This window comes from Petromyzon marinus, chromosome 51 (genome assembly GCF_048934315.1).
Source record: "Petromyzon marinus isolate PM22_M1 ecotype Great Lakes invasive population chromosome 51, UKy_Petmar_22M1.pri1.0, whole genome shotgun sequence".
Classification (NCBI taxonomy): domain Eukaryota; kingdom Metazoa; phylum Chordata; class Hyperoartia; order Petromyzontiformes; family Petromyzontidae; genus Petromyzon; species Petromyzon marinus.
The window spans coordinates 9,778,528-9,806,507 of record NC_133717.1 but is presented as its reverse complement, the minus strand read 5'-3'; the positions used below and the strand labels follow the sequence as shown (position 1 = coordinate 9,806,507).

At 48.8% G+C, this 27,980-nt stretch overlaps 1 protein-coding gene across 4 annotated transcripts in view; it reads left to right on the top strand.

The window, feature by feature from the left end:
• The first annotated feature begins 8,566 nt into the window (after positions 1-8,566).
• Positions 8,567-27,980, top strand: part of LOC116953431 (fibronectin type III domain-containing protein 1-like) — a 77,493-nt gene continuing 58,079 nt past the window's right edge. For 2 of the 4 annotated variants that reach the window (XM_076074960.1, XM_076074958.1), the window contains exons 1-6: positions 8,567-8,816; positions 12,552-12,764; positions 16,167-16,253; positions 20,508-20,576; positions 22,547-22,771; positions 26,951-27,049. In XM_076074960.1, the coding sequence (XP_075931075.1) occupies positions 8,747-8,816; positions 12,552-12,764; positions 16,167-16,253; positions 20,508-20,576; positions 22,547-22,771; positions 26,951-27,049 (763 nt within the window). In that variant the 5' untranslated portion in view covers positions 8,567-8,746. The remainder of the gene's footprint in view (positions 8,817-12,551; positions 12,765-16,166; positions 16,254-20,507; positions 20,577-22,546; positions 22,772-26,950; positions 27,050-27,980) is intronic. The other 2 variants (XM_076074959.1, XM_032973634.2) reach the window with 2 other exon arrangements.

The following is a 27,980-nucleotide window of genomic DNA, read 5'->3' as shown; positions in this document are numbered from 1 at the left end:
GAGGATTTTATTGTGTTATTTTATTTTATTAATTTATTATTTTATTCTCATTCTACGTGACTTTACCGAAAGAACCAAAGAAGATGGTAGCTATAATCTTAGCTCTTTCGGTAAAGTCACGTTGAAGGGAAACAATCAAATAATAAAAAATATATATAAAACAATAAAAATTCTCACGACGTTTCGACCATAACACAAACTGTCATCATCAGGTGTGAAATTCATATTCTTAGCTCTTAAAAATCACGTAGGTAAAAAAAAACTAATTAAATAAAAATGAAAACAACTAAATTAAATCACGACGTTTCGGGCGCGACATCACCTGATGATGACCGTTTGTGTTATGGTCGAAACGTCGTGAGAATTTTTATTGTTTTATATATATTTTATTATTTTATTGTTTCCCTTCAACGTGACTTTACCGAAAGAGCTAAGAATATGAATTACTGCAGTCACGAAAGCTTTAAATCAAAATTTAGTTGTTATTATTATTATTATTTTACCTACGTGACTTTACCGAATAAAACCAAAGAGTATGGATCCTTGCAGTCACGAAAACTTAAAATCTAGAATCGTGTCTATTTTGTTTGTGTTTCTCCCTTGTGATGGGACTTTGTAGGATGAACGTTGAGATTTATAAGGGGTTACGGGGTGACTAATAAGGTCTGAATTGGTCTGTAGTAAGGTAGGGCACTGATAAGGGGTTGACAGGTAAACCGGCGGTGTTTGATAATGGCAATGATATTCTTGGTACTTTCGGTAAAGTCACGTAGAAGGGAAATACTACAAAATAATACAAATACAACAATACAATTCTCACGACGTTTCGATTGCAACACAAGCAATCATCATCAGGTGTGAAAACCATTATTTCCTTTTCTACGTGGTGACTTTACCGAAAGAACCAAGAATATGAATCCCTGCAGTCACGAAAGCTTTAAATCGAAATGTCAATGATGGTAATGACGTTTATAACGCGCCAGATGTTGCAGACTAGTCGACAACTCACGAGGCGCGTGAGCCAAGCCTCAGGGCTGCACGAAAGCCTGACCCAAACAGATAGATAAGGCCCTTCAGACGTTTCTTGAAAACATTGATCGGAAGAAACTCGACAACGAATTTAATAGGAGCCACTAAGGGGCCGTCCATAAATGACGTCACGCGATTTTGGACGATTTTTGACCCCACCCCTTCGTCACACAGCGTCACAGAAAGTCAGACCCTCCCTCAAATATGACGTCACAAAGCGCTGCCGCCCCTCCCCCCCAAATAAAACATGCTTCAAATCGCTTTAAACTATTGTCATTGTAGTGCATATTTAATGTGGCGCTGCACTCTGATGTTGTAGGAGAAAACATTAAAAAGTCTATTTCATTAAGTAGAACGTGTCGTCTATATTTATTTAAAGTTGCGCATTTTGATGTGTCGTCACATTTCTCACCCACCCCCCCCCTCGTCACACATCGTCACAAATGTCTGACCCCCCCCCCCTAGGTGCGTGACGTCATTTATGGACGGCCTCTAACCTAACTAAAGGGGGTTGTTTTCGGGGTGAGATCGCGTAAATATTTGTGTGTCGTTAAACCCGCCACCACCCGACATGTGAACAGACCGCAACATTTACAATTCGAATTACGACGTTTCGCTGGTGATTACAACAACCAGCTTCATCAGGCGATTATCCAGAATTGTGAAGAAGCCTTCATGTTTCCCAGCCACTATGTCCTCTTGAGCGTGTTATCTCCCCTTTGGCTTCCACTGTTTCGTTCGTCTCGACCACATGCCATCACGATCCCTTCTAGCCACGTGTCTTCGCCCAAACCAACTTCAGAATCAGAATCTTTATTTATTTTAGAGGAATCCGATGACCTATAAAGCTCTTTTTCACAGATGTCAATGACCCACAGCCTCTCTCAAGTTTAAGTTCACATTTGTTTTGTTTAACCAGGTGAGAAGTCAATAGACCACGATATTCTCACTTACAATAGCCCCCCTGGGGCATTAGTCTACCAGTAAAGGGTGATGATTGCTGTGTATAGTCCCAACCGAGTGATTTGCGGTGTAAATTCCGACTTTGGACTCTGACGCCCATATACAATCGCCCTGCCACAGAAAGGTGCAGGAAGGACCTTGAGGCCTCAGCTGATGTGCTGTGAACTGCCACCCTCTCGTTGATCTAGTCCAGGGATCGGCAACTTGCGGCTCCGAAGCCGTACGCGGCTCTTTGAGGACTGCTTCGTGACGTTGTTTATTAAGGACCCACCAATCTCGTATTCGCCACGTGGCATTGAGGCTCTTTAAATATTGAGGTTTTTTTTTTACAGAATTAGATTTTTGGTTTCAGACTCCTGGTCACGTAAGTGTAATGCGATAGCCTAGACCGGGAGTTCGTACACAAAACTGCTCAATGCATAATTAAATAACACAATGCACATTATAATATGAACACTGAAACCGACACCAATCCCCTGGCTGCCTGTTCTGGTGAATATTCTGCCACAAATATCCACGGAGACATGCAAACTGTAATGGAATTTACACGTTTTCTTGCCAATGACAACCTACCCATCAACCAAGACCTCAACAATGTACCTCGCCGCCAGCTCTTGTCCCTATCCTCCTTTCTGGGATCGTGCTGTCACCATCCTAGGATCTCACCCAGATCCGGAAGAATGCTGGCAGAGAGAGTGCAACAACGCAGACGTCCCGAATAATAAAACACCTCATTCGAGACCCCAAACAACGCACTTCCTGGCTTTGGCAAACCTCGAAGACGCTGGTGTAACCATCAACTGCATCAGAACATCAACAGGTAAATGCCAACATGTCCTTCACAATTTAAATTGAAAGACAGGCAAAAATGTACGATCGTGGCCATGCAACCCAAACTATGGACCACATCGTAAACCACTGAATTCTGGAGGAGAAACAGCAACACTGCGTGAACTCCCTCTTCTGAAGCCCTCTCGTGGCTGACGGACCTCGACATTGGAATTTAGCTCCTGAACGTATTGCCACGAACAAGAATAGAATGTCTTCTTTGGTTCTTTCGGTAAAGTCACGTAGAATGAGAATAAAATAATAAATTGATAAAAATTGTGTTATTTTATTTTATTTTATCAATTTATTATTTTATTCTCATTCTACGTGACTTTACCGAAAAAACCAAAGAAGATGAATCATTGCAGTCACGAAAGCTTTAAATCGAAAGAATAGAATGGCCTACTCTAGCGAATGACACCACGGGGTCATTAACGGCGCATGCTATTGCGGTTATGACACCTGCAGTAAGCGGCGAATGTGCTACCGCTCGGCCAGGGGTCAGCAACCAAAATAACAAGAAGGACCATTTTTTTTCGAATGCGAGACGGTGATCCTTCATAAACAACGTCGCGAAGCATTCCCTTAAACGAGCCGCATGTGGCTCCGGAGCCGCAGTTTTGCCGACCCCCTTACGCTAGGCCATGTCACCGCGTTTTCGTGTTTTAAAAAAAAAATATTCAACCGGAAACAATTCCGCTTCATGGGCTGGCGTAAATTCCCTCGGTGAGAATTCACGGCGGAGCGAAATACATTGCAAAGTACGTCTGTTTAAAAAATGTCGTGGGTGGCGGTAATTAAATTTAAAAACAGTGCAATCTTGACCTTGACTCGCAAGCATTTCTGGGAATGCTCTTAACTCAGAAGTATTTATGGGAAAGACTTGCCCAACTCACGTGATGACTGGAGCAACTTAGATTCATCATAGAAACGTCACTTTTCTTTGATCAACTTGATTTGCCCTTCAACTCAAGTACAAGCCAACGCAAGTGCACTCGAGTCGGCTTGAATTGGCTGTTCATGGACAGACATGATGTAAACCCTAGTTTATGAATACCACATTAAGAAGCCAAACTGTTCTGTATAGGAGCGTAAGGAAAAGCATACAGATGATGTGGGTCACATCAAAGTAAAAGTTTATACACAGCATCATCATCAGCCATGATCCATCCACTGCTAGGCCAAGGCCTTCCCATGCTATTTTCATATCTAAGTCCTGCGATACAACAATCTGCCCAGCTACTGCACACATTCAGTGCGATTCAAGGTTACCATAATATTTACTGTACGTATAATTAATTATCAATTATTTAAATGTTTGTAAACTACGAATAAACAATGCAAGAGCATTATTAAAGCTAAGAATTTGCATCTCTTCGTCAATCCACAGCTGGATAAAGACTTTCCATTCCGTGAAAATCCGTGGGGATTGTTTCATCATATTTCACCACGACTGGACTACTGCACACTACTGGACATCTGTGAAACATAGCTCATAGGATTCCTCCAGTCTAAATAAACATTCTGATATTTCACCATTTTTGTCAGTGAGGTTGGTACAGGAGGGGCCAAGGATCAGTTTTGGCATCAATCACCACTGATTGTTAACTGTGGCTGGGGGTCGAATCCAGGGCACTAGGTCACCAGTATTGGCCACCAACCACTGCACGACCGCTCCACTTGCACGGCATATATACACCTCGATTTACCCCATGAAGCACATTTTGAGATGCAGTTGCATTGAGAAATTAACTATAATTTCAACTTAATACGTCGCACAGTATTAATTGATAACTCATCACAATTATTATTCTCAGACAGAGAAACGACTCGGAGACGCGAGAAACTGCAGACAAGCGGGAAGGCAGAAGCCACGCACTGAGCCAACAATCTTCGCAAACTCTGCGGTCCTCCACATATTAAGGTGTTATCGGCCAATTGATGAGTGTTTTCCATGTTTGGAGGAAACCGGAGCACCCAGAGAAAACCCCACATACGCAAGGGCGAAACAGTCTATCCCATACAGACGGAACAGATGGAGCCCATATATTTTTTTGCCCTACCGCCTTCTCCCGGCAAACCGGGGTATGGACACCTCGAAGGGAGTCTCACGGCATTGCGCGATCCACCAACATCGCCTCCGCAGCGTTGGATTACGGGCATATGCGTAGTCAACCCCACCGCGTAATTCATCCCAAGCTAATTGTATTGGCTGCAGTGAGTGTAGCTGCAAGTAGAGGGCAGCCAGACTCCACGAAAGGGGGCTATAACATTTCAATAGTCTGTCAGGCCAACTTGAATGCGCCATTTGGATTTCGCACCTCATTTGATGTGTCAAGGAAAGCCATCGACAGTGTCCGAGGGGGGTAAATTTGGAAGCATGGTTTCTGGTGCAAGGTGTTAAAGGCCCTCCCTCTCCCCGCCACCACTGTCCATTTCCCTCTCTTTGTACCTCGGCACCTGGGCCCCTGTGACCCACGAGGCTCTGGTGCAGTTGCACCGCCTGCACGTTCAATAGCAACGCCACTGAGTGGGAAGCCGTCGCTCTCTGTACCTGGTAGGCTTGGAAGGCGCAAACATATTTCAGAATCATAATATTTATTGACACTGAAGGAATCCGACGAGCTATGAAGCTGTCCAATATTCAAGCCCCCCATAAAAAAATAAAAAATCCCCGAGCACAACGACTAGCTTGGAGGACAGAGCGTAGCCATCTGATTGAATGTTTTAACCAGTAAAAAGTATCTACTGTGTGATCGTTCGTCATCATGTTCAGCCGTTCTCTATCCACTGCTGGATGAAGGGCTCTCCATGCTGCTGCCATTCCTCACAGTCCTGCAACAATCCATTGCGCGCCTGCACACCGGCTGATTTCATTGATCAACCTCCGCGGTTTACGGCCTCTCTGGCACCTTCACTTCTTTGGCTGCTACTCCGTAATTATTCTCGACCACAGGCCATCATCGCCTAGAGTTACACGTCCTGCTGAATGAAGCCTACTTAATTTTCTTCACAGTCAATATGATGTTTCTAACTAGCTTATGCCTTTCAATCAATGTGGTCCTCTTCCTAATTCAAACCATGCTTCTACGTGCACGTTTCAGCTTTTGTAGAACTTTACTTGTTATTGTCCTCGTATCCATCTTTTTTGTATGTACGTTAAACTTCTTTCGCACCGTGCGTAGCCGACCGTGCTAATCGGAGGTGTTTGATCCATGCGTCACGAGCACACACGGTTTTACATTGCACATAAAAAACCTAAATACACGGTCCATTAACAATGTAACAATTCCACCCCGTTCACCCCAACCATGGCATAATTAATTATCAATTGTTCAGACAATCCAATTGCACTGGGGCCCACAGGCAGAAGGGGCCCAGATGCCAGGCTATCAATGGGGGGGGCTTTCACCCCCCCTCGCACCAGGGCCAATCCCAACCAGGCCACATCCCCCTAACGCCGCCAAATATCGGTGTCACCCCCGTGGCAGGAAGGTTAGCTAATGGCGTGTCCTTCACCAGTGAAAGTCTCTTTTTTAACGTTTTTAATGCTCCGTGTATTTTTGAAGTGCAGACGGGGAAGCTAAATTGTTACATAAAGAACCTCTGCGCGGTAGATTGTGGGCTCGTAGGGAAGGTTGCAAGGTCTGATGAGCGGTGCGGTTGGTGGGCGTGCACCCGAGTTTTCTGTTCTGCAACTTTTAATGCCTGAATTTACAAAATACTTTAGCGTTCCTGCGTAATATTAATAATAGAAACTTGATTGTTATTTCGCTTTGCAGTATTGCACTTGCGCGAGAGAATGCAGACAAGATAGCTGCGCATTAATGATATACGGTATGAACTGTATACACAGGTGTGTGCATGTGTATGTGAAGGCGATCCAAATTGCACAGAGGTCCACGGGTGAGCACGGTTGACTACGTACAGGGCGAAAGAAGTTCTACATATGCACATTCATGCAAATGTCTGTAAAAAGTCTCGAACATGCAGCAGCAGTGAGTTGTATACATCTACATTTTAATAAACTTTGTTTGTGAGTGCGTCAGTCTGGCAGTCACAGCACTTGAGTAGTTGTTGTCGTACAAAGCGGAGTAAGGGCTCATGCTCACCGAAATGTACCAGCGATGACCTCTGACCTATGGCGAAAAAGCCATGGCTAAAAAAAATCATTAACATTTTAGCGTAGTTTCGAACACTTCTGAGCTCTCTTCCCATTCTTCAAATGTGACATGTGCTGGAAGCAGAGTGTCTCTGTGTGAAGGATTGAAAATGGTAACACATGTAGGGCCATCTCTTGCGTCCTCCCCTCAATCCAGCCGCCTTTAACATATTTCACTGGGTCCACGAATTGCCAGCAATAGCGGTGACACAGCAGTCCCCCACCGTTGACGATCACCGTATCCCCCCTCTGATGTTTAGAGTGCCTCTTTCAATCCGTTCCTTCCACTGCCGTTGCGATTTGCTTTTGCTGGACCCCTGTTTTTGTAATATTCTTCATACATGATCGTGCAGTGGCGGTCTGGGTCCCTCGATTCTTTATATGATTGTTTGTTCATTGCCTAGTTGGCTACAACGCTGCGCTCGCGTTGCCTACAATGTTGTGAATTTTCGCTCTATAAAGAATTGGTGCTAAACTCGTTCATCACCAAACCTCAATTCCGATCTATAGCATGCAGGCTAGCTGTGCAGTGTACTAATCGATACGGGCTCTGTTATTATTAGGCAACCCAATCCATTTATCTCGACCATTGATAATTAATCAGAGACGTGTGCATGTTAAATTCAGCACAGTGCATGCTGCAAGTTGAAACGCAGGGTGCTGCGAGTCTTGAGGCTGTAATCAATAAGCTGTGAAGTATAACCCAAGCCGATTTGAGATACGCATTTATTATGAAGACACACGCGCATGATTGAAATCACGAAGAGCAGTTGCAGGTGAGCTTTAGTTGCCATCACTGGGCAATCATGCACCGAACAGAAGGCGTTAAATGGAGAGATTTTAATCTGGGTAATTTTTAATGAGACTGCCACTTGATCGCGTATATCAGAAGCAGCTTCGCCAGGATTATACACAGCGGGCACTCAAGTGTGACCTCGGGGATGATGAACAGTTTGTAGCTTTTTTTGTCCTAATTAAAGAAAAATATATTAACCAAAAAATGTATATTATTAAATCGGCCTCGCGAAGAAAAATAAAAGTTCGTCAAAGCTTCCGGCCTATTGGCGGATTTTAATTTCAAAGTCAACAGCGCGCATTCCTTCTCCTCGGTGCACGCTGCAAGAGCGCAGGATTTCTTGGACACGTTGCTGCTTTCTGCAAGTATGCAAGTCTGCCATGCGCACGGGAGGGAACATCCATCACCGGACCAAGCGATGCTGGCATGAGTGCTTCACAGCGGCGGGCGACGAGCAAATGTCCAGAGGTGGTGTTGCAAGTCCAGTGCGGCGGAATCGAATTGATCGTCAGCAGCTCTGCGTCCCGATTTACAAGTAGACACGATCGCGGCGCCGCCTTCACACTTTGCGAGCCCACGGTGCCCTGTCAGGGCTGGCTCTCTGCCAAGCAGCCAATGCAACGGGCCCACCCTGCCCAGCCCAAAAAAACTTTCGGAAACAAAAATTCCCCCAGCTGATGCCGGAGTTTCTGTACTACGGGACAATCCTAAAGCCTCTCCCAGTCCCTAAAACGGCGCCCCCCCCCTCCTCCTCCTCCTCCTCCCCAAGTTGGTTTTCCTTCTTCCCCCCCACTCCGGCAGCTCAGTGCAATCCCAGCTGCGTCCCCGCCCAGATCTTTTTTTTTGTTTCTCCTGGCTCGGGACGACCGTGCAGGATCTGAGCTCGTCCCCGTTCCGAAGCGGCCACGACCGGGCGATCCGAGCCGAGTGAATTGAAATCTCCATGAGCTGATAAGAGGACGTTAACCATGCGGGTAGTATTCGTGTGTTTGCTGGCTTGGCATGCTCTGCTCGGGTGCAGTGTGGCTGATGAAAGAGGTACGTGGACAACGTTGGGTCCCGGCGGTGTGTCACTTGGTCTGTTGGGGGCACCTGGGTTGAAATTATTTATTTGCGGGGCGCGCTCCCACTGACACTTTCAAGTAATACAATTTTGTTTAAGTGACAGAATATATAGAAATGTAGAAAGTGAGATAAACAAATGAAATGCGTACGAAAATATCGATGTGGTCGGGTAAGCATCGATAGAGAGAGGATACGAATGTGGGCTGATATCTGATTATAGTGCATTTAAATTTGAGCTGATATTTTTTCCTGAATCAAGCACCCCTTGAGCTGCATGGGATAAGAAACATTTACTTGGTTAACTTAGGTACTGCTCAGTGGTAACTTTTACATGTCTGGTCAGACAGACAAAAAAGCGGAAGGCATGCCTAAAAACTACCAAAATAAAACTGACGTTGTCACATATTAGTCAGTCATTTGATAAGATATATTGCACGAATTGTTAGATTCAGAAAAATTTTCATCATAAACCGTTAAGACAGCCTGAACATGTTTCGTAGGTAGATGTAATATGTTGATGATTGTATGTGTTTTCTTATTATTACTATTATGAATTTACAAATGCTTGCGGATTTTATGCGATTGTTGTATTATTGGGGATGAACCAGTGGCACAGTGGTTAGTTGACTGCGCGATGAACGGCATCAACCCGAGCTCCACGCCGGCCCATGGCTCACATCCGTAGCGGGTGATATCCTCATTTACAACCTATCGTTCTAACACTGCAGCCAAGACCCGGTGTGATATCTGAACCGGTCTTGCCCCTTCTCACCTTTCACCAACCTGCACTAAGCAGGTTGGTGAAGGGTGGTCGGACAACCTCCGTTTTGCCCAACGCGGCGTGACGAAGCCTTCGCTCAGCAGTGAGTTGACCAAGGATTGCACGATTATTATTGTGGCGAAATGATCATAACTCATGCAAACGTTACGCCTTCATGTACGACCCTGCACACTTTTTTTGAGAACGAGTCAAATCGTTCACGGTGCTGACCTGCAAATTGCTTGCTCACCTCACTGCTGGTGGCAGGGATGGTCCACCAGAGGGAGTTCTAGAAAGCCCCCTCTAGGGCACAGTTGGCCTTAGCAATCCATGCTGGCCAGACGCCTCGGTCGAGGTGAGAATATAGTCGTATAAATATTTATGAAGTGTCTAGTTTGATGCGCTGTGCCACTGCCGGTCACCTCGCTAATGGACAGTAATAGTTTAGTGTCGCCTATTATCGTGTGCACTTGACTCGGGGCGGTGGACGGTTCTATTTGTGGCGTTATCATTTATTTCTGCCGTGCAGAAGCGAGGCAGTATCTCGCGCCAGCAGCAGCAGCAGCAAAGCTAGCAGTGTCTCTTAATGTCTCAAGTGGGTGGAAGGGGTAATCTCTACCCATAAGTGTCACGAACAATATGCAGGAGAAGCGGCTCAAATGTCAGAGCGCTGAGCTCGCACTGCTGAGATCCTGGATTTGAATCAAGGCAGCTGTCTGTGATTAAACTTGGTTCTCAACTGCAGTGAGTTGATGGTCTCAACCCAGTCACTAATGGCTGTACAAACGAAGAAACAGGACCCCCATTGCATTCTATTTAATGCTACCTTTAATTTGGCAAAATTCCAGCTCTGAGAATACAAACATTGGTTTGCATTTCATAAAGGTAAACAATACCCTCATATGCAGAGTGGGTTATGAAAAAGTTATGCCCCCTACTGTGTGGAATGGAAGCCACTCGAAGAGCTCTCAGAGGTAGCTCTGTGATGTCCGCTTCCGCGAGCCATTCCCCCAACACCAAGGGCTGCATTGCTCCGCGAATGTGTTCTTCGTCTGAGTGACGCGATGATGCCAAGTGCACAATGAAGCCGATCCTGGGGAAAAATGCCAAAAATGGTATTAAGATGGATCTGCCTCGTACTGTTATTGTACATTCCGAGTTTCACCCCCCCTCCCCGGCCGCCACCCCACTCATTTCCCCCCACCCCACCTAATCCAAAGCCTTGGTCAGACAAAACCGGTGTGTGTCCCAGGAATCACTTTGAAGGGGCTTTCATCCTGCCGTCTTCCTCCGCTGCCCCCAACTTATTTATTAAATTCCTGCATGCTCTTCTCGGTCGTTTCCCCAATCTCCGCATGTGCTGCTCTCTGATTACGTTGTTGTGTGTGCGCGCGTGTGTGTTTTGTCACTTTTTTTTGTTTTTTTACGGGCGGCGCTCATGCTGCACACGCGAGACCACTGACTGAAACTCATTTCGCATTCCACCCACTGCGAAGGGTTTGCTTCGCCCATCCACGGTGTGACCCACACGCGGACCTGAGCACATGGCAGCGGTTACCACTCGTTCTGCTTAATTTCAGCCGGAACACTCCGGAACGCTGTTCCGAGGAATTATTTTGCCATTATTATTGTTGTTGTATGAATGCTTTTTTTTTTCCCAGTCATACGCCCGTTCATAGGAATATAGGGTTGCAATAATGAATTTTATAAGTTAGCTTTAACGACCAATATGATTCATAATGAGTAGATTTTTGGGTTAGATAATGTAGGTATGTCATGAAAACAAACTTTAACCTGAATCAGCAGTTGGCATATTTGCCAAATTGCCAACTCGATTTTATTGGCTGTGTCGGGTGGTGAAGGGTTGTAGTTAAGAAATGACATCAAACCTACACGACAATCTATCCCAAAGAAAACGAATCATGAATCAGTGTGCAATAATATAGGATGATTATGGATAGGTTTACCGTGTACTCTAGTTGTAGTGCCTTACGCCGATAATTCCTACTACTCCGAGCCAGCCAGCCGGCCTAGCAAGCCGCGTTCCGGAAAAAAATATCGAGTGAGAAATTAAGGCACTGCTTGTCACTCATTCCTCACCGCGTGTCCCTCTCCACCTCACCCATACGATACGTGCGAGGCAGGCCCGGATTCAGTTTTGATGGGGGGGGGGGGGGGCTTGGACCTAATAGTTTTTTTGTAAATTAAATTCCTTCCCTGGACTATTTTACCACCACCCAATGCCCGATGCTAAATGCCTCATTGTTTTTTTTCCCCCGCTTGGCTATTTCATTTCCACTTTTACAACGTGATGTAGGAATCATCGTGACGATAAATGCGAAGTTCAAAACAAACTATTTTCATCGCGGCACCCAATTTCTTGCAGCGCACACAGCCATGCCCCTGGCTTTACATTACCAAATCAGTGGAATGGAACAACTGAACTGCCGCAGTACCGTGCAGCATTGGGTTTCAACCATTACAGTACTAAGTATTATGAAGCTCCAAATACTTTTTCGGTAAAGGTGCAGCCCTGCAATTTCCTGCTCACGCCACTGCTGGCAGAAGGGCCTCCACTGCAAGGAGCGCTGGAAAGAGGTGGGTATTTGGCCAACTCGACCACTACGACCAGGCACCATACGCCGCTTTCGTATCTATTTCCGAGGGCCTCCTCGTAATAAGAGCTTCATGCCTCATCGGATTCCTCCAGTGCAAATATTCTGATTCTGAACTTACCCGAGACCACCGAGGTTGCTGCCCCTGAGATGCCCTCACCACACCTCCAACCACCACGCGGGAATTAATTCAGCCCTGCGGCGGTGCGACTTTCAGTTTCAGTTTTCAGTTTCATTTATTAGGTATAACCCTGTGAGCCATGCGGCTCTTGACTCGGGTGCAACCGCAACAAACACGCTGCTGCTGCTGCCCTCTCCGCGGCATCCCACCAGCGGCCCTCCCGGGGCACCCGCTCAAGCCCCAGCAGGTGCGGGTGAGTGCCGGCGCGCAGCAGGAGGGCCTCCGCGTTTCGTGGCTGCCTCCGCGCGACGCTGAGTCGGCGCGGCCCGTGGATAGCTACATTGTGGCCTTCGGCAAGGCCCTCACGGGGCTCCAGCACGTGCGCCTGGGCGCAGAGCAGCGCTCGCATCTCATCCGGGATGTTGGTACGCGCCGCCCCGTGTCCGTGCCTCCTTCTCTCTCTGTGTGTGTGTGTGAATGTCTGTCTGTCCTTGTGGGGAGCGGTGGTGTCGTGGTTTTAGCACGTTTCGCTGCGAACCCGCCGGCCCGAGGTCGATTCCCGCTCACGGCCGGTTATTATCCTTGGGTCGACTCAGCCTCAAATTAGTTCCTGGTGTGGTGTGTAAAACATCACCACAGGGGAGACAAAGGCGGTCGGGCGTGTTTCTGGCCACCCACCCGCTCGTGTGCCGTGCCGGCCTTCATAGGTGCTCGCTAGCAGCACTCGCCCCAACAGTCTGTTAAGGCTACACGGGGGATCTTTAACTTTGTGTGTAGACAATGTGGGCAGCACAGGTGGCGCATCTGCCAGTCATCTCGGTCAGTTAATCCATAACACCTGGGTCTGTCCCGTGGCCTCCTGCCAACAGGGAGCCCTCCACACTTCACGTGATGGCCTCAAAGTGCACTTAGGCTGGCACAAGCGCTGTGTTGACGCCACTACCACTTAGCGTCGAATAGCGGCTGTTGCGTAATTTTGTTTCTCGCCGTGTGCAGCCTTAATGGGTGCTCGCTAACATCACGTTCCCCAACAGTCTGTGGTGGGGGAGCGGTTTAGAGCGGTGTTTAGCGCATGGCCAGGAATCTAATTTCAGTTGCTGGGTTCGTAGCGCAATGGAAAGCAGTGGTGCAGTGGTTAGAAGATAATTACTTGCTCTGAACCCGATGACCTGGATTCAATTTCCATTCATGCACATCCGTGGAACGTAACAGCTGAACCAGTCTTGGAACCTCCCTTAGATCAGCTCAGATTTAAATGAGTACATGGTGTGGTAAATGTTAACATTTCGGGAAACAAAGGCGGCCAGGCAAAATGCTAACACACGAGCCACTCATACCCTTTGCCAGTCTTATTAAGTTGCTCGTAATCGACACGTTCCAAAACATTGTACGTGGGAGACTTTCATCTGTTTTGGGGAACACAGTGGAACAGTCGTTGTCCGTGCGTGATATAACCCTGGAAACCTGGGTTTGATTTCTGACCATACCATAACTTTCAGTGGAACGTGCTATCCGAAACATGTCACAGGATGACTCGACATTAAGCAAGTATACTCTTTTGGTAAAGTCACGTAGGTAAAAAAAAAATCAAATCACGACGTTTCGGAGGTAACTAGCACAGCAAAATCACTGTAAAAAATCTTCAAATCTAGAATTAAGCAAGTACCTGGTGCTGTGTAGGAATATGTCAGCACTGGTCAAGTGCGGGGCTGGCCACAGCCCACACCGCCCCCTCCCCCGCCTTGTGCTATTTCTGGCCATGACAGCGGCTCGCTGAGAAAAGTGCGGGGGTGGTGGTGGTGGTGGTGGTGGAGCGGGTGGGGGTCCTTTTTTTTTACGTGACCCCAATCATCAAATTGCACACACAAACACACGGGCGTAGCCGTAGGCCGTCAAGTTGCCACGTGAGGACATGAGCGGGACCGGCCTTCGTGTGCACAAATACGCTCGCCTCGAAAACGTGCCGGCAGTGTCACCTCATTGACCAAGGTGAAATCAAATCTACAATTACACCGCAGCGGTGGATAGAAGGGGAAGAATAAGAAACAACAGCTGGGCTATGCATGCACAGTTTTGCGTTGGCCGAAGTCATTCTCCACGATCGAGGGAGCGCCCTCCCGGCGCTCGCTGTCGCGTCTCATAGAAATTGCAGAGGGAGGGGGGGAATAACAATGCCCCCCCCCCACCCCTGACAGCAACGCTGTCCTCGGCTGGGTCTTGTGCGAAATTCACTTTGCCGAAATATTAATCGTTTGGCGCTCTGTGGGCAAAATCGCGGACCCTCTGAGACCAATCACAGACATTCATGCACTGAAATACGGTGCTCGGATGTGAATTCACGCACGGGTCTCCGATGTATGGCATCGATTCAAATGTACGGCATCAACCCGAGCAGACTGTCCAACCCGCTGGTGATTTAAATTAAAACTGGCGCAAAATGAAATTCGCCAAATTATCTGCACTCGTCACGCCGTTGCGCTGATATCTCGAGTCAGAGCATCAGCGCAGTGGTTAGCGCACTGCACCAATGAACCCGGTAACCTCATTTGATTCCTGGCCACAGCTCCAGTGGCGAGCGATGACTAAACCACAGTCCTGGGTTCCCCTTACACCAACCCGCACTGACCAGCGTGGTAAAGTATGGTCAAACAACCCCCTTGTCCAACACGGTGCCAGGAGGTCTTAATCCAGCGGTGGATTGACAAAGGGCTGAACATTTTTTTCCTAACCAATCTTGATACCTATTGACACAGTCACCACCCTTTAATTAGCAACGAGCGCACCAGCCAGCCAGAGGGAGTCAATTAAGGTCTTCCTGACTGGGTTTCCGAGATTATTATAATGATGATGGATACTCGAGCAGTGCATTCCTGCAAAAAAAAAATTAAGCGGAAGAGCTATGCGAATCTGACTGTCGGTGTTCCCAACAGCCGCTGAGCAATGCGATGCACTCGATACGGCGACACTCTAATGCTGACGACTTCAGAGATATTCATCAATATCTCATTGGTAGAATTTTCAACGCTTTGATTATGGCCCGCACAGAAGGGCGATGTCGTGCAAATAATGACGGAGCATATTAAAGCTGTTTTATGAAAGACAAAATAATAATAATAATAATGTTTTGATTGTGTAATTGAAGTCGTAAAAGAAAACATGCCAGCAGTTTCTAAATCAAAAAGCCTCACATCGGAAGTTTTATTCCACTATTAGGAAAGCGATTGTCATTTTTACGAGAATGTAAGCAATGAAATCTGCAAATTACCATTTTCTCCATCTAACAATGTACAGTGTGGCCCTTTATTGCTTGCACATTTAAGCGGTGCTGCGTTTCTTGCAAAGCCACGATGTGTGGCTAGGAGGGAGATTAATTGACTCGCAACCATCTAAGAGATGACCAGGCGAGCTCCCACGAGGGGGTTCGGGTTTCCACCTCTGAGATCTCCAAAAGAACTGGAATACATCACGAAAAGAAGAAGAGTATCTCACATTACCAGCAGAGGGGATAACTACATTTAAATGCATCGCCTTGAGCGGTGTATTATTACACGACCAAAAAAAAAACCTTAATAACCCTGGGAAGTCCCAACAGATTTCCCGGGATGACTATCACAACAAGAGGACAATCCTGGGGAAAACCAGGCCCGGTGGGAACTCGCCGAGGGCCGCCTTCCCTCCCCTGGACCCCCGTGACCCCTTCACCAAAACGGGGACAAATTCTCGGTCCGTAGACGGCAGCGACAACGCGACGCGAAGGCACGAAGTCGCCCCTACCCACCGGGAGTAACGTGCGTGCGCGCTGCGCTTTCGCGACCCATGCTTTGCAGAGCCTGGGGAGGTCTACTTTGTGGTGGTGAGCGCCTCCAATCAGCACGGCGTGGGCCATCCAGTGTACCGGGCAGAGTGCTCACCAGGTCGACGCTCGCTAACGTCGCCTCCGAGTGTGTCCTTTGCCACGGGGGGGGGGGGGGTGGTGCTCCGTGTGTGTCGTGTGCTGTGAGAGCGAACCACACTCGTGATGCTGCGTTGGAAGTGGTTGCTCACAAATAACGAAATAAACTCAACTCGCGATCGTCAATAACACTGCCCGTAAAACTCCCTCCTGAAGCCCTCTGTCGTCGCGAGCAGACCTCGAGGGTTTTTTTTGGCATTTCTCTCCTGAACAAGTTGCTGCCATCATAGGCAAGAATAGAATAGGACGAGATGAAGGACGTAACGGATGACGTTTTCATGAAAAAAATAAACCTTTTTCCAATAGAGGGAGACTATATGAAAGGCAACGCTCGAGGCGATGTCCAACAAGTTGCCGATTGAATGTGTAACCCTCTTTACGGCAGTGTCATTGAAGAATGTGTTGAGATATTTGCTTGCAATTGACACAATCACCAAGCAGGAGTGGCTCACAGCTTTATTAACCGGATCTTAAATGGCATAATTTCACCCATCCCACAACGCCATGATCCACAGACTAATTTATTGATTTAATTGCCTTTTTTGTTGTTGCTAAACAGGAACACATTTCTCTGTATTTTATTTCAGCTTCATGTACACATATGCTTGGGTGCAGCGGTGGCACAGCGGTTAGTGCACTTCACTCACTATGAACGTGGTCAAAACGAATATTTGTTCCGCCAGAATATTTCTTCCCTCCACAGGGGAATTGAGTGGGAAAATTGTTGCCTCTTAGGGTTTGGGTTATGACAAAAGATACAAACTGAAAACGTAACGCTATGCTGCAGGAAAATTAAGCAGCTGTTTGGATGTGATCTTAAAATTCAGGTTTTTAGTAAAAATGTAATCCGTGTCTATAGACTGACGTGCAAAGGAGGGCTGCTTTGCTGTAACAAAATAAGTGTATGGGGGTTAAATATATTTGCATAGGCAAAGTGAGTTCGATCGCTCGCCATGGCTAACACCAGTGGCGAGCGATATCGGCACTGGTCCTAGGAGCCTCTACCCCACCCCTTCACCAACCCACCACCACTGCCCATCAGCTGGTGAAGTATAGTCAAAAGACCCCCCCCCCCCATGACCAACATGACGTGCCATTATCCGACAATGGATTGACAAAGCCCAGTCACGTCGTTTCCATGTCGCCGCTGGCAGGAGCGTCTTGCAGCGTACGTTGCCAGGCATGACGCCTCCTCCGAAGGCCGACGGGAGGCGCGTCCTGATCGACGCGCGATCAGGAGGAGCGATCTTAAAGACACCGAAGCAATCAGCACTTCACAAGCGTGAAGCCCTTGCGCAGCATCGGACTTTTTTTTGACAGCGAAAGCAATTTTTATTAAACGAAATCAACGCGCGTGCGCGTCAAGGCCCTCCGCGCGCGCTCGCGTGTTGTTGCCGAACCGGGGTTCCCAAGCGTCGCTGTCTCTCTCGCTTCAGAGCCTCTCTATCTATATCTATCTCTCTCTATATATCTATCTCTCTCGAGAGAGAGATAGATATATATAGAGAGAGAGAGAGACTCTCTCTCTCGAGTTATAGAGAGAGATAGAGAGAGACGCTTCGGAGCCCCGGTCGCTCGCCGCTCCATGACGCTTCCAAGGGGTTTAACGCGAACGCGGATTTTGCACGGCGCAGCGCATCACGACGCGTCCGCTCGGCCCGCGTAAGTTGAAAACAGAAAAGAAAAATACAGCCGGTAGGATTACGTCGTTATTTGGCATAAAAGAAATGAAATGAAGCGTCAGCCTTTGATCGTGGCGGATTAGTTTGTCTATTTGAAGCCGTTGTCCTGGACTAACCCCGGTGGCACACGGCACCGCCACCCCCCTCCTCCTCCTCCCACCCTCCTTGCAGTGGACCGCCGAAGAATACGCGTTCGTAACAGGAGAGTGACCGGAGTTAACGGCAACACCCGCATTGTTGCCCGTTTCCTGCCCATGTGCTCGGCGTTTGGGCTGAAAGACAGGCACGCAGCGAGCTAATTGTGGGAAAGGAACCCGCTGCAGCCCCCGTAACCTGCGCGATTAAGTTACAACTCGCCGCGTGCTTTCATGATCACGCTCCTTCTCGCACTCCGAAGTCCTCTCTGGGGGGGGGGGAGGCGAGGGGGGGGGGAGACAATCGCGCAAATTAAAAGGGGGGGGGGGGGGGTTGCCGGTCGCGGTAGCAGCAGGAGCGGCGAGCGAGATGAAGGCTCGCAGAGAGGAGGAGTGGTGGTGGAGTAGAGCGCATTGCCCAAGTTGGAGTGGGATTGGGGGGGGGATGCAGTCGGGCAATGTTCCACGTGTGCCGAGCAAGAGCCAAGGCACACACCACCACTGGAGGAAGAATAAAAAACACACACACAGAAACTACTGTATTGCGTACCCACTCAAGTCAGGGACTGACAGAGGGCGGGGGGCTTAATAATTCAACTCTTCTGAATACACAAAAAAAGCAACTAAAAAAATAAACTTGGCGAGCACCTTACGTCTTCACTGAAATGTATGCGTATTCCTACACACACACACAGAGAGTATTAAATATGTTAAACATTGCCGGCGAGTTTTTTTCCACGCTCACCCCCCCCCGCCCCCCTCCCCCGAGTGATTCTTTCCCCATCGGCGTAAACATTCCAGCAGCTGCAGCTCAGTCGCTGGCACGGAACGCGTGGAGCGTCTGGGGAGGGCGCGGCGCTTGCTTTCGGTGGCCCCCCTCTCCGCCTGCCCGAGTCGGAGAGGTTTTTGGCCACCAGAGGCACACGCAGGGCGTCGGGTGGCCCGATTGGTTTTCACCACTCCGCTTAAGTCAGTGGTCTTCAAACTTTTCCACTCCACGACCTCGTTTTTTTTTGTTTTGTTTGCCAACCAAATCTCCCGTTGGCCTCAATTGCTCTCCCCTTTCCACCTCTGCTGCCCTTTTTCGTTTCTCTCCCTCCGCCTCTTCGCTTGACTTTGACTCTCTGCACCGAAGCATGCGCCAGCTGAAAGAGTGAGTCTGTTTTCTGAAACATAAAACCTATCAATCACCCCAACGCGCGTGAAAATAAGAACGCCGTCGTTTCTCGCTGACCCCGTGAGATCACCTGGCAACGTTCCAACTGCGGCAAGGCGCCTCCACTGCTGGATTTTCCCTCTCGGTTGCTTCCACCAGTTTGACATACTGGCTTCAGAGGCCCCTTTTCATTTCACCTCCACCCAACCACCACGGCCGCCCTTCACCGATACACTTAAGTGTGCTGCATCGTTTCGTATTGGCTGGGATATGTCGCACGTGGCTACGCATTGCTATGTGGGTTGTTTGCGTAATGTCTCTGTAGTGGTCTTTGGCACTGGCATGAGGGAGCATATCCACAGCGCAGGGAACTTAATTCTGTATCACGCTGCATGTCCTACTCGCTGAGGACTGTGGTAGATATGTGACATGGTTGGATGTGCGAACAGCTCTATAGATCCCGTCCACAAGAGTCACTGGACAAATGCCATTTCGTACAAACAGCTTTAAAATGTTGAAAATTGCTTTCGTGCGCTTTAGAAATAATATTTACGTATTCTTGGTTCTTTCGGTAAATACGTAGAAGGAAACGTCACGTAGAAGGGAAACAATAAAATAAGAAAAATATAAAACAGCGAGTAGGACATTTTTTTGTTATTGTTTCCCTTCTACGTGGCTTTACCGAAAGAACCAAGAATATGAATCCCTGCAGTCACGCAAGCTTTAAATCAAAATTTAATATTTACGTAGTAATATTCACGCGAGATTTGTGGAGGTCCATCTGGCAGCGGTGGTGTGAGCAAGACAATTGCACGATTGCGCCTTTAGGTTTCCCTTTTCCACATTATTATTTGGGCTTATTGGATGAGTGTGCGCAAACTGCTCAACATCATCTCACCTCCGCTGAACCCAATTGACAAACGGATAGACATCTCATTCAGCGGAGCTGTCGCGCCGTGGTGGGGGTTGCAACATGTGGCCCACGTGCATCGCAGCTCGCGTGTAACCCCCGATCTGACTCTGGGCAGAAAATCTAATAAAATAAAAAGAATGAGACCAAATCTTTTCCCCGCACTTGAAATGGGCCACCTCCTGCCATTGCCATCTGTACACAAAGCGGAGGGCATCGTCGGGTTGCTCGGGGTTGGCTGCGTACGATCAGCACGGTTGGCTACGTACGATGCAAAAGAAGTTGCTTACGTACGTACATATATATATATACACATGCGTTGTGTACTCTGCAGGCGGCGGATGGGTTAACCCGCAGGGACACGCGTCCATGAGCTCCGGATCGCTGAACGGCTCCGTGACAGGTGGGTCCTCCCCTCTTCAATCCGCACTCCACCTCGCCTCTTTCATACACGGCGACCGCCCATCCATGCACTGCCCAGGATCAACCCTGCTTAGCTTCTGAGATGTGACGTTATTGGGGGGGGGGGGGGGGCGGGGACGAGAGGCTATTACCCCTATAAGGGCAGAGCCTTTCGCCGGGAATGATCGACTGCTGGATGGTCCGGTGATGATTTCATGAACAACCTTAGACTTCCCCCCTTGCGTTTTCAAGCTGTGAACAGCTGCATATTTCTTTTTCAAACGTATGATGAATCGAGACAGGATTAGGATTATGTCACTTTTATCTGTTGCTCGTATAACTTGGTTAGAGTCCGGAACTCTTTTCCCCCAGCCACCCGTGGTGTCGTCTCCCTGCCTGAGTGGACTGTCCCTTTCTCTCTCTACATACACAGGGTGCTTAAAAAAATGTTAACACTTACATGGGACTAACGTTCTAATGGAAAAATAGAACGGTTAATACACTGTAATAAGATAACAAGTGTCATGTTAATAGCTTCAAAGAGTCTCCCACTTGTTCGCTATCATTGTCAACACGTGGCCTGGAATCTTCTCCAAGTGGTCTCCAGAGCTCGGAAGCACACGCGCATTTCTCGTGGTGTTGTTGCAAATTCTTAGAAGTGTTAAAACATTTTTGAAGCACCCCTGTATATAAAACACACGCGCCCACACGGTTGCCGTACAGAGTCTCGAGACGCGGTCGCAACTGGATTAGTGAAGGGCAGCGTGGGGGCTTTGGTCACGGCTTGCACACTGCCTACGTGTGCATGGGAATTGTCCGCCTGCTGTGTGTCTCTGTACGCGTGTTTGACATTACGGGGAGTGGCGGTGCAGCGGTTTGGGAGCACTTCGCTACGAGCACGGCGACCCCAGCTTCGATTGCCGCTCACGACCAAAAACAGCGGCGACTATTTGAACTGATCATGGGCATCCTCTAGGTCGACTCAGCCTTAAACGCATACCTGGTGTGCGGTGTGAACATCAACACGGGGGAGAGACGCCCTCGTGTGCCATGCTCGACTTTACTGGTGCTCGCGACCAGAAAGCACTTGCCCCGACCATTTGTTAAAGGATATTTAGGGGATATTTGTCTTTGTGTGTCAGTGTGCATCTACTCAGTATCTGTGTATTGTGGCAGTTACTTGTCAGAGTGAATGCTCGCTAACATCACTCATCCCAACGGTGCAACCAGCCTAATAAGCGGATCCCTGTCACTGTTCGCTTGCGGGACTGTGTGCTCATTTGCCTGTCAATGTGTTCATGCGTGATGGTGCGTATGTATGCATGTGTGTGTGTATGGATCTGGGAGTGCAGCGGTTAGCGAGCTGCACTACGAACCCAGCGACCCGAGTTCTATTTCCGCTCACGGCCGGCACCGGTGACGATTATCTGAACCGGTCCTGGGTCTCCCCTAGGTCGACTCAGCCTCAAATGAGTACCCGGTGCAGTGTGTAAACGTGCGACACTGGGGAGACAAAGGCGGCCGGGCGTGGTGCTGGCCACCAAACCCCTCGTCTGCCGTGCTGGCCTTCATAGGTTATCGCTAACAGCACTTGCCCCAACAGCCTGTTAAGGCTATATGGGAGATCTTTGTCTTTGGAGTGGGTGTGGAGTGATTAGCGCGCTGCGCTACGAACCCGGCGACCCGAGTTCTATTCCCGCTCACGACCAACACCGGTGACGATTATCTGAACCGGTCGTGGGTCTCCCGTAGGTCGACTCAGCCTCAAATGAGTTCCCGGTGCAGTGTGTAAACATCGCCACCGGGGAGACAAAAGCGGTCCGCGCGTGGTGCCGTTGGCCACCCCTCGAAAGCCGCTCGCTGACAGCGCATGCCCCACACGTAGGCTTACACACACACACGCGCACATTCTTCGTCTCTGCATTGTGCGCGCACGTTGTGTGTGTGTGTGTGTTGCGCGGGTGAGCGCAGAGACCCGCACGCCGGCCAGGCCCGGCCGCGTGCGGGTGCGCACAAGCGGTGACTCCGTTGCGCTCCAGTGGCGACCGCCGCACGGCACGGGGGCCGCCGCCGCCGCCGAGGGGGGCTCTCGGGGCCGCGTGCGGGGCTACGTGCTGGGCTACGGCGAGGCCGGCAAGCGGCTCGACTACGTGCACCTGCCCCAGGGAGCGCGCTCGCACAGCATCCAGTCTCTGGGTACGACCAAAAAAAATATATTTACTTAAGTTTTTTTATATTCTTGGTTCTTTCGGTAAAGTCACGTAGATAGAAAGGAAGCATAAAAAAATGTTAAAATAAAAATAAATAAAAATGAACAATTAAAGCAAAAAAAACACGACGTTTCTATCTATCTACGTGACTTTACCGAAAGAACCAAGAATAGGAATTCTTCCAGTCACGAAAGTTTTAAGTCGAAATTTTACTTTTTTTTAGTTTATTTGTACCAGGTAAGACCCATTGAGCTGTCCAGCTCTTTTTTCAGAAGCGACCTGGGCGATCACAAATGATAGTCCAGCGAAGTGGCTTATCACGTGGAAATATATAGCGGCCAAATACTCTAAACCAGTGGTTCTTGAACTTTACTGCAGCCTCAATCGTAAACACATAATGTCTAATGTTAATAAGTATATCATGTTTTATGAAACAAAGTATTTGCACTTACGTGCCCCAAGCTAAATTTGTGTGTTCGATGATTTATCTTTAAAAAAAAAAATACGGCCATGTCTCGCAACCCCCAGATAGGGCATCTCGCACCCCCAGGTTAAGAACCACTGCTCCAGAAACACGACGTTTCTAAACGTGCGGATTTCCCTCCTCGCTGCTGCCACTGCTGCCGCTGCTGCTGCGTCCCCGCAAGCCAATGGGAAGCAGGGACCCAGAGCCGTGCTGTTCGTTTCTCGGTGGCACAGTTCGTTTGTTTTTATTGTTATCAGCACTTTCAACCCACGTGTGATATTCACGCAATCTGTGCTCTGACAGTAAACAGGCTATCACGAAGGCACTGTTACGTCAATGCTTTAAAGGGATCTTTTCAGTCTTTTCCTTTCTTTTTTAAAATTTGACAAAAGCTCGGTACGTAACCTCGAGCGAAAACAAATATATACTTTCAGTCTCGAATCCAATGCAGGACTGGCTGATGGTGACAAAGCACAAGACAGCTGACCGACAATGAGCTTCACGTGGTTGGGCTAGACACCGCAAAACTGTAGCTGCAGTATCTCGATGTCCTCGGTACGCACCTCCGAGAAGCACGGTTGGCTACGTACGGCGCGAAAGAAGTGCAACATACGTGCGTACATACAACCAGCCACTCGGAACGAGCTGCGACGCTTGAAAGGCACAAAGTGCCCTCTCTAACGACGCATCTAGGCACGGCCCGAAACCCGGCGCAGACACGCTCATTATCACGAGACACAGACGCGCGCTTCGTTATTTGGCCTAATTGCAGTGCTTTGTCAAAGACGGGAATGCGCTCGTTAGCGCGAGTGATCACCGACGCGGGGATGTTTGCGTGCGCGAGCGAGCGCGTCCGAGCTGGGAGGGACGTTGACTCTGTGTAGGCGGGCTGCGGGACGGGGTGGACTTTCTCGCGTGCCCTTTGGGCGTCTTTGCAACAACAAAGAAGGGGTGGGACGAGCGGGGTGATTTAACGTTTCGTTAGAGGGACCAACGTTAATTGAGACGGAGACATCGCACCGAATGCGCACGTCAAGGCTTAGCGAAGGAGGTGGGAGGCTGTGAAATGGGCTGTCAGCTGGGAGCCCGTGACCCCATTTAACTCAGTCGACCGCGCGGAAAAAGGTTCTTGAGATTATAATAGTCCACAAAGCTAATGGATAATAATGATGATAGAGTCGCTCATGCAATCCATTGCTGGACGAAGGCCTCCCCGTACCATCAGTAATGTGGGGTTTTCTGGCCATACTTCACCACGCCGGTGAGTGCGGGTTGTTTAAGTGGTGTCGTTACATCACAGGCGGATGAAAGAAGGCGAAGGCTTGGGGAGGCCTTCATACAGCAGTGGATTGATCATGGCTGGTAATAATGATGATGACTGGGAATGCTAAGTCCCATCAACAGGTTCATCACGTAGTGCACTAACCACAATGCCAAAAACTCGATCCGGTTGCATTCTAAATACCCAAAATACAACCATAACAATAATGATGCAGTTATTATTCTAGGACTTTTTTGGACTTTTGTTGCGTGGATTGTCCTGTTTTGCATGTGGGTGAAAACTAGAATTCCCATTGACAAAACACACACATTACAGAACGTAACAGATCTTGGAAAAAGTGGCTTCACAAGTATTTTTTGTTTGCTGTACAGCTAGCCTACCAGCCACCCCGCCTCACAGCCTGGTGGATTTGGGGGGGGGGGTCTCACAAAAAATGAACACGCGACCCACCAACTCTCACCCGCAGAGCACGCGGCGAGAACATTTAAATCGCCCGTCATATCTCGCCCGTCGTAAATCCGCTCGGCAGCGGCGCCCATCGCGTCTTCCGCCGGTAACACGCCAGCAACGTCCGTCGCATTCTCCAAGGCGTGCCGCGCGAGTGAGAGCTCGTCCACGCGCAGGGCTATCGCGCTCAGCGCCGTCAGCGCTCGCCGCCGCGGCCGATAAGAACCGCGGTAGAACGCGGAACCCAACGGGGGGGGGGGGGGGGGGAGGACGTCTCCAAGATCGTTGATTGACGGGCGCGGACGTGGCAGATGCCTTTTGGTTTTAGCCGCGCGGCCGTCGGGGGGGGGGGGGGGGAAGGGATGGCGCACCCGCTGTGCCGTTTGTCACACAGATAATGTTGGCGTTTAAAACAAAAAAAATAACGGGTCGGCCGGGGTACAACTGGCCATGAATGTCGCTGCCACCATAAATGCCCCCCCCACCCACCCACTCACCCACCACCCTCACCCCCCCCCGATATTGTTTAACCTTTGCTGGCCTGAGGTCAGCCTTTAAGGTTGTAACTCCTGCGGCCCAATGCCCTCAATGTTTCGCATGGACAGTACGACGGTTTGAGTGTCGATGACGAATCGTTGGATTCTCAATCCCGTGTCAATTATCTGCCTGATTGAGATCTCCACACACCATATATTTTAGTCGGGACAATTTGACTATATTTCACCTCTCTAGTCAGATGTGGGGTTGGCAAAGGGGGTGGTTCAAGGACCAGTTGGGATATCTCTCGCCACCAGGTTCAACAATTTTGTCTGCACAGCTTGATGGGGGAGTGGTGGCGCACTAGTTAGCACACTGCACTTTGAACCAGGCGATACGAGTTTGATTCGTGGCCCCAGCTAATATCAGTGGCAAGTGACATCTGAACATATCATGGGCCTCCCCTTAGGTTAACGTAGCTCTAATGGAGTGGCTGGTACGGTGTGTAAATATCAGTTCTGGGCAGTGTTTAAAGTGATTTGAGGTGCTCGCATGCACGGAAAATAATATACTGTACCGCAAAACAATATTTTATTCTATTTCATATACACATCGTATAAATTAAAGTATGCTTATGCATTTAATACAGATTCATCATCAGCCATGATCAGACCACTGCTGGATGAAGGCCTCACACAATCCATCGAACACCGGCGCCTGAACCGATGTCATCGTTCCATCTCCTAAGTGGACGTCCAATGCATTTGATAGACGCATTGTCGACTACGTCACTGTGTTCTAGTGCAAATAAAATACATCACATACTACTTAACGCATTCGAGTGGCTCTGGGTCGAGACCGAGGGTGGCTTTGCGATGGTAATCGCCACACCAACTCCTCGCACGCCCCTGCCCACCTTAGCAGGGTACCGCAGATTTTATTTCCCGGCGCGGCAATTAAAACAATGGTGCAGGCTTCTTTAAATCATCGCCCCCAACTACCTCTGTCTACCCAGCAGTGTGTAAATGGTTACACCGTTTAATGGTTACACCAATAACAAGGCAGGTAGCAGCGTGCCGCATGGAACATTGTGGCTCCACCGTGGTGAGACGGTGACTACCTCGCCTGGTATGCAGGAGGCCGCGAGTTCGATCCTGACCCTGACCCTGACGCCGGTATATTTTGAGTTTTCACCTTCTCCCCGTGGTCGCGCGGATATTTCTCCGGGTACTCCGGTTTCCCCCCCCCCCCCCCCCGCCACATTAAGAATGAACATGCGTTCGGAGTATTTGTTCCGCGATAAACTTTCCACGTGAGAAGCCACATCGCCGAGTAATAATTTGTGATAGCCAGGTCGCTTCTGCAAAACAGCTAGACAGCTCAGTGGGCCTTACTTACTGGTAAAATAAAATAAAAAAGATTGCGCAAACCGTGCCTGCCCAACTGTCTGAAAAGGCTACGCGGGAGTTCCCTGTCTTTGTCTCCGTGCACAGCGCCCGAGTCTGTCTACCTGCTGTCTCTGCAATCCGCCAACGCCCTCGGACGGAGCCTGCCCGTGTACAGGGCAGCACAGACCAGGCGGGTGGTGTCAGGTGCGACACGCGCGCGAGCGTCACGCGCGCGCCCACGTGACGCGACGCGGTACAGCGGCGGCGGCGGCTTTCGCCACTCGTTGCAGAGCTTCGCGGTTAGAATTCAGCAGCCGCCCCCTGATTATTACTGCGGGGCGCAAAGGCCACGTCGGCAACTACGGACGGCGCCGTCCGCGTCAAAGCGGTCGTCGTTTGAAGATCAATTGGCAAGCGAAGGCCATTTGCCGAATTCGAAGATTGCACCGCAAATTCACTCAAATTGGGATTCTACGTAGCGATCGTCACACCCAATGCTGGCAGGCTAACGCCCAGGTCAGTCAACGTGAACCCCTTGAACTCGTGGCAATGAAACGAGTGCACAGATCTTCGTGGGTTTCTGCCTCTCAGCACCAGCCAGGGGCCAAGTGACCAAAAAACATTACAGCTCCTCTTGTGCAAATTTGACTATGACTAGTAGAATAACTCCGAGGAGAGAAAAACCTGCCCCGATTCATGGGAATAATTTCTCACGTTGGCGTGAATGTCAATTTCACATCTTGGATCAGTCGTGTGGCGTGTTGGCATAGGCCCTCCGCCACAAATGAAATGGAGGTCTCGTGTCCAATTTGCCCCCTGACCATCCCTGTCTTTTCATTAATTTCTTGGTTATAAGATGAAGTCGATATTTTATAATTTTAACTTTTAATACAATTGACTCTATGTAGTAGCACAACTTTTTATAAGTTTGCTTTTGTGAATATAACGAGTTTAAGTGGTGTGTATGTTACTCTATCTATTAATTGGTAACTATTCACGTGACAATTTATTAACTCTCTTTCTCTCTGAGCTCTTTATGTGCTATGAAGAAGGGCCATTTCCTGAAACATCACCTATTATATATTGTTTCTTTTTAACCTTTTGCCATTCCGATGACGTATGTGTACATGCATGT